We start from the raw sequence: 6,414 nt of genomic DNA, 5'->3' as shown, positions 1-6,414 counted from the left end.
TCCGTCTCAAAAAAATAAAAATAAATAAAAATAAAAAAAAAATAAATAAAAAAAAAAAATAAAAATTTAAAAATTAGCCCAGCATGGTGGCACATGCCTGTAATTCCAGCTACTTGGGAGGCTGAGGGGAGAATCACTTGAGCCCAGGAGGCAGAGGTTGCAGTGAGCCAAGATCATGCCATTGCACTCTAGCCTGCACCATAGAGTGAGACTGTCTCAAAAAAAAAAAAATAAAACTCTTGTGTGGCATTCTGAAAGATATGATTTGTTTACCCCTTATTTAATAATAATAGCAACAGGGTTATATTTGCCTAGCAGACTCTAAACATTTCTTATAATTCTTTATAAACTGCCATAATGGGTATAGTTTATTATTTATTCATTCCCTGATTCTTGCATGTAGACGTGCCAGGATAAATATTTCAGATTTGTGTATTGTGATAAAAATTATCTTTTACTTTTTTGGAGCATTTTCCATTTCTCCATGAGCTCTTCAGTTCCTCACTTAAGCAACTGAATAGGCATAAGCTTAGGACTGTGGTTCCTTAAATATCATTTTAATCTTCAGGAGTCTTGACAGCAATTTTTTGAATAAAATTTTTCTTTAGTTAAGCTGACTCAACAAGGTAAAAGTTAAGTATTTCTGTGCTTTAAGCTCGCAAAGCCCCCTGATAAGTGACAGCCTTGACTTTAACAGCTAATCCCTCCTCTGAGTGGCTAGTAGAGCATGGCTCACCACCATCGGCTCACAAGGGCTTCAGCACTCATATACTCATAAGAATGGTTATGGTTTATTGGTCCAGGTCACTTTCACTAATCCCCAGCTTCCTTTAGAGGTTGTAAGACAGACACTGACCTAGCTTGTACAGCCTTCTGCATTCCTCATTGTATAAGCTGATCATGATACAGTTATCTTTAGATACAAATATAGCAACTGTAATCATATTTTATCTCTATTCAGACTGGATTTTAGCCAATTACCTAGCAGGATCTATCAATTACTGCTAGCAAATATTCTTAGGCTTACATAGCAACAAAAATTTTTCTCATTAGCTTTAGTTTTAGTTATTCCACTGAAACATCCTTCTCTTGTCCTTTTCTCTGAAGCTAGATAATCACCTTTTTTCCCCCTTGGGGCTGCAGTTCTGTGGCTGTCCCCTCATTCTGCCCTCCGCCACAATAGGGTCGTCTCTGTCTTGTGAGCTCCAGGTCTTAGGGGCTGGTACGAATTCACTCTCCCCTTATTTCCCATATAAACCCCTCAGCTTAGCTTCCTGCTTGATCGCACTCTTTGTTCCACAAACTGATTCCTCCTTTCCCTGTCATTAGCAGCAATATCACTGGTCTCTTCTCTTTCAACTCCAGGTATCCAGCTTTTAGGTCTGATTTCTGGAAAATATCCTCTTAAATTAAATTGTTAAGCACTTATGACTGAAATATTTGTGAATTGGGGGCTGATTCAACTTTTTTTTTTTTTTTTTTTAGACAGGGTCTCACCATGTTGCCCAGGCTAGTTTCGAACTTCTGGTCTCAAGTGATCCTCCTGCCTCGTCTTCCCACGGTGCTGGGATTATAGACATGAACCACTGTGCCTGGCCCTGATTTAATTTTTTAATATAACAAGTTTAAATTTTTAATATAACAAGTTGCATATTCTCTAGTGTTTATATTCACACGCTTGAATTTACAATGCATCAGAGACTCTTCTCAGCAGGAGCCTCATGGGTTTTAAACTAGACCTTCATGAGCCAGAGTAACCTGAGCATACTGAAAATCTAGAATCGGCCTCTAGCACCTAATAGTAGTACTGTATTTTATCAATTCTAAAATACATTTTTACATCTAAAATTGGAATACGTATTATAATCAGTAGTGTGCCATAATTCATTTGGTAGCATCTTTTCTTTCTTAGAGGGAGATAAAATAATGGCATGTCTGAAAATGGATGGTGTCAGATTTGATAAAATACAGTAATAGGCCAGGCATGGTGGCTCATGCCTATAATCCTAGCACTTTGAGAGGCTGAAGCAGGAAGATCTCTTGAGCTCAGAAGTTCGAGATCGACCTGGGCAGCATAGTGAGACATCATTTCTACAAAAATGTTCTAAACGTTAGCCAGGCATGGTGGCATGCTCTTGTAGTCCCAGCTACGTAGGAAGCTGAGGTAGGAGGATCACATGAGCCCAGGAGTTCAAGGCTGTAGTGAGCCACGATTGTGCTTCTGCATTCCAGCCTGTGTGACAGAGTGAGACCCTGTCTCCAAAAAAAAAAAAAATAGAAGGAATGAAAGAAAATGAAGAAAAAAAGGCAGTAATGAGAACAGTAGCTAACATTTGTTGAGTATCTGCCACACATAAGAATTTTTCTATGTGCTTTATGTATATTGTCTCCTTCTATCATTATACCATCCTTGAGGAATAGGGATATTCAGATGGAAAAAAACTAAGGCATAGAAAAATTCAGCTAGTAAGTGATGGCCCTCAGGCTTGAACCCAAGCAACAGAATCGTTCCAGGACTACGTTTTTAACCCTCCTTCTACTGTGCTGTTTTGCCTCTTCATAACTGTTTGGGTTTTTTTCCCCCTCTTTAAGGCATCGTTGGCTTCACAGTATGACTGATGATCCTCCAACAGTAAAACCACTTACTTCTCGTAAATTCATTTGGACAACCCATAAATTCAACGTGACTGGCACCCCAGAACAATATGTACCTTATTCCACCACTAGAAAGAAGATTCAGGAGTGGATCCCACCTTCAACACCTTACAAGTAAAGACGATGAAGAACAGTGTAAACATGCAAAATATGGAGCTTTCCATGTAATTACACTTTTACTGTTTACCATTAACTAGATTAAAATTGTTTGACTAAACAATGTCTTTCGTGCCTTTTTGCCCTTTACTTTGTTGTTTTCCAGTTGCAAAACAGATGCTTGCAAACATGGTGATTGAAGTAGACTTGTATTGGGGTAGCTGCCTGGTTCACAGTTCCCTTTTCTGGAAACAGCCTCTGGGGTCATGTTTGTGCTTTGGGACCCTACCTTACTACCATAGTTTATATGGGAAGACCTAAACCAAGCCAAGCAAGTCCAGATTTTCTCATGGGAATTTGGAACTTGAATGGAGAGACACAAAGGCTGAAAGTCATCACGACTGGGTGGCTTTTATTGAAGCTCTCTAAGGAGGTTATCAGAGATATCCTATTTCCTGAGTCTGGTTCTTTAACAGTTCATTTAAAACTGTAAACTATCCTAGGCTCTGTTCCAATATATTCTTAGTTCTTTAAGCTAACTAGGGTCACAGATTTTTTTGTTGTTGTTGCTTACAAATGAGAAAAAAAAAAAAAAAAACTTTACTATCAGGATTGGTACCAGAGGTAGGCAAAAGACTTTCAAGGAAATGTGGGATCTTTGGAATTGGTTGTTGTGTCTGGGTAGGATGAAAGGTGGTGCCACATCCCTCTGTATTCTGGATGGAAAGCTCACAGCTCCAGTGACCAAAGAGCTTATCAGGCTGTCTTTAGTCACCAGGATCCACGAACCCCCTGAGGATAAGGCCCTCGGAGACTGGTTAGGAGCCACCATGGAACAGTTTAATAGCAATATGGAGTCAGGTGGTTGTTTCCAAGGGTATTGAATGACTTAAGAGAGAATAAACCTTGATTCTCAAATCTCAACTCAAGGCATCGAGTGTGTGAAAGGAAAATAAATCTTGGGACCCCAAAATTACTGAGCCAAGGGAAAAGTCAAGCTGGGAACTATGTCAAGCAAACCTGCCTCCCATTTTATCCCTAAATAAGCTATTAACAGCTACAAAGTTAAAAAGTTTGTTACGTACCTCCCTCCTTGAAATTCCTCATGGACAAAGGACAGACAAAACTCAGAGTCATCTCTGAGGCTTACCGGAGACAAATGCATATCCGATTGCTTCTTCTGCCATATTGTTAATGTAAAAATCCAGATTCACTGAGTCACTAAATTGTATATTCAGTGGAAGGCTGATCAAGGACTCAAAAGAATGCAACCTTTTGTCTGTTATCTACTTATGACCTGGAAGTCCCCGCCTCAGGCTGTCCTGTCTTACCTGACAGAACCAGTGTACAGCTTACACATACTGATTGATGTCTTATGTCTCCCTACAATGTCTAAAAGCAAGCTGTACCCCGACCACTTTGGGCACATGTTGTCAGGACCTCCTGAGTCTGTGTCACAGGCACATCCTTAATCTCAGCAAAATAAACTTTCTAAATGGATTGCGACCTGTCTCAGATACCTTTTGGTTTATAAATGAAACTGTTTAAGGGATAGAGTGGGACCCTGGCTGTTGGTATAGGGACATCTAGAAGGAACTAGAACAACGGTCCTCGCCCTTGGCTGCATATTAGCTTTTTTGTTTGAGAGGGAGTCTCGCTCTGTCACCAGGCTAGAGTGCAGTGGCATAATCTTGGCTCACTGCAACCTCTACCTCCCGGGTTCAAGTAATTCCCCTGCCTCAGTCTCCCGAGTAGCTGGGATTACAGGTGCACACCACCATGCCAGCTAGTTTTTTGTATTTTAGTAGGACAGGATTTCACCATGTTGGCCAGGATGGTCTCGATCTGACCTCATGATCCACCTGCCTCAGCCTCTTAAAGTGCTGGGATTACAGGCATGAGCCACCACTCCCAGCCTAGCTTTTTCATAATCCAGAAGCCCAGGCAATTGGAACAGCATCGCTGAGAGTAGGATCCAGGCATCAGTAATTTTTAAAACCTCTCCCTGCACCCACCTTGTGGTCTCCATTTTGCAGCCAATGTTTTGAACTACCATGCTAAAGAAACACAAAAACCAGTTCTTTTGAAACTTTCCTCCATCATAAGACGCTAATCTATCTCAGCCCAGCCCCCTGAGTATCCCTTACTTAGCGGGATCATGTTGAATTCAGTGCCTTTGAAGATACTGTATTCAGTGTGCTGTTTGGCTTTTTGAGCCCTGGATTTTCAAGATAGCATATAATACACAGATGTTCTGCACTTATTTATTTATCTGGTGACCTGAAAAGCTGGCAGAGCAAAAACAGTCCCTGTATGTGGCCCAGTCTGCAGTCCAAGCAGCTCTGCTGCTCAGCCCTCTCAAAGTATCCGGCTGATTTGGAGACTTACTGAAGTTAGAGACAAATTTCTCCAGGAGAATCATAGTGGAAGCCCACAGGACTTTGCAGCAATGTCAGACCCCCTTCTGGAAGATTACTATTCTCCTTTTGAGAAACAGTTCTAATTTGCTACTGGGGATGTTGAAGACTATGGGACACCAGGTGCTATTTAATCCACCTACTCATAAAGTTGACCATTTCCAGAGGCACGCCATCACCTAGCAGATGGGACCAGACAGACCATGAGAACACATTTTGTTTGTATGAACAGATTTCTCCCCACTCTGCCTTTAACTACTCTATTCCCACACCTTGCCCCTACCAATCTGTCCCTTTACCCTTGTGGAGAATTATTGTCCAATTAACTGAGAACGAAAAGTGCCAAACCTGGCTTATCATGAATAATATGCAATATCAGCTAGAAATGTACTGTGTGTATTTGGGGTGGTCTTGAAGGACAGTAGAGGGCAAATCTGAATTTGTAGGCAGAATTCCAAGCACTACCTTTTATCACGTACTTCTTTAACTTGAAGGAAACATTATCTGAGGTGAAGATCTATAACCATAACCAGTCACTGGCTAGATGGTCAGAGATTGAAAAAAGCAACATTGATGATGCATGTAAAAGTTTTGGGAAGAGCTTGGCCAATGAAGCTTGAGGCTTGGATCTATAATCCAAGATTTAGAACAAAGTAGTCAGATGATTACTGAGATCACCTTCCGAGAACAAATCTTTGTCTCAGCGTCTGCTTCTGGAAGATCCCAACAGAAAACACACATCTAAGCCCAGTAACGTCATTGCAGATAGTTCATTTCAATGGACTTCTTCCATATTGGAGGAAGAAATGATTGGTTTTTGTGGGAATAGGCACTTGTTCTGAATTTGGGTCTCGTTTCCTTGCCTGTGCCTTGGCCAACATCAATATTCATGGGCTTAGAATGCCTTCTGCCTTGTCATGTGTAGGACTTCACAGGAAAGAAAAGAGGCAATGGCGACTGTGGGAGTCCCTGCTTGTGTTGGTGACGTGCCTGTTGGCCTACCTCTCAGTTACCACCTCTCGTTTCTCCCTCTATCACCCACTATACGTCGGCCACACAAGCCTCTTTCTGATCTTCAAAGACTGGATTTATTCTTGTCTTGGGTCTTTGCACTTGCTCTTCCTTCTGCCTAGAATATTAACATCTTTGTGTTGCTCCTTCTTTTTGTGCCATTCATATCTTGCAAGTATCACCTCCTCAACAGAATGTTCTGTGTCTAGCTAATCTAAAGTAGCTTCCTCAGGAA

The 6,414-nt window shown here is 41.2% G+C and overlaps 1 protein-coding gene across 1 annotated transcript in view; it reads left to right on the top strand.

Annotated features, from left to right (window-relative positions):
• NDUFA12 (NADH:ubiquinone oxidoreductase subunit A12) overlaps window positions 1–2,875 on the top strand; it is a 42,339-nt gene extending 39,464 nt beyond the window's left edge. Inside the window, exon 4 of the mRNA XM_017515898.2 lies at window positions 2,593–2,875. Within this exon, the coding sequence (XP_017371387.1) occupies window positions 2,593–2,773 (181 nt within the window). The 3' untranslated portion in view covers window positions 2,774–2,875. The remainder of the gene's footprint in view (window positions 1–2,592) is intronic.
• The last annotated feature ends 3,539 nt before the right edge of the window (window positions 2,876–6,414 follow it).

Source organism: Cebus imitator, unplaced genomic scaffold (genome assembly GCF_001604975.1).
Source record: "Cebus imitator isolate Cc_AM_T3 unplaced genomic scaffold, Cebus_imitator-1.0 Scaffold18, whole genome shotgun sequence".
In the NCBI taxonomy this organism is placed as follows: Eukaryota; Metazoa; Chordata; class Mammalia; order Primates; family Cebidae; genus Cebus; species Cebus imitator.
Note: the sequence above shows the minus strand (reverse complement) of the source record. Positions and strands in the feature narration are given on the sequence as shown.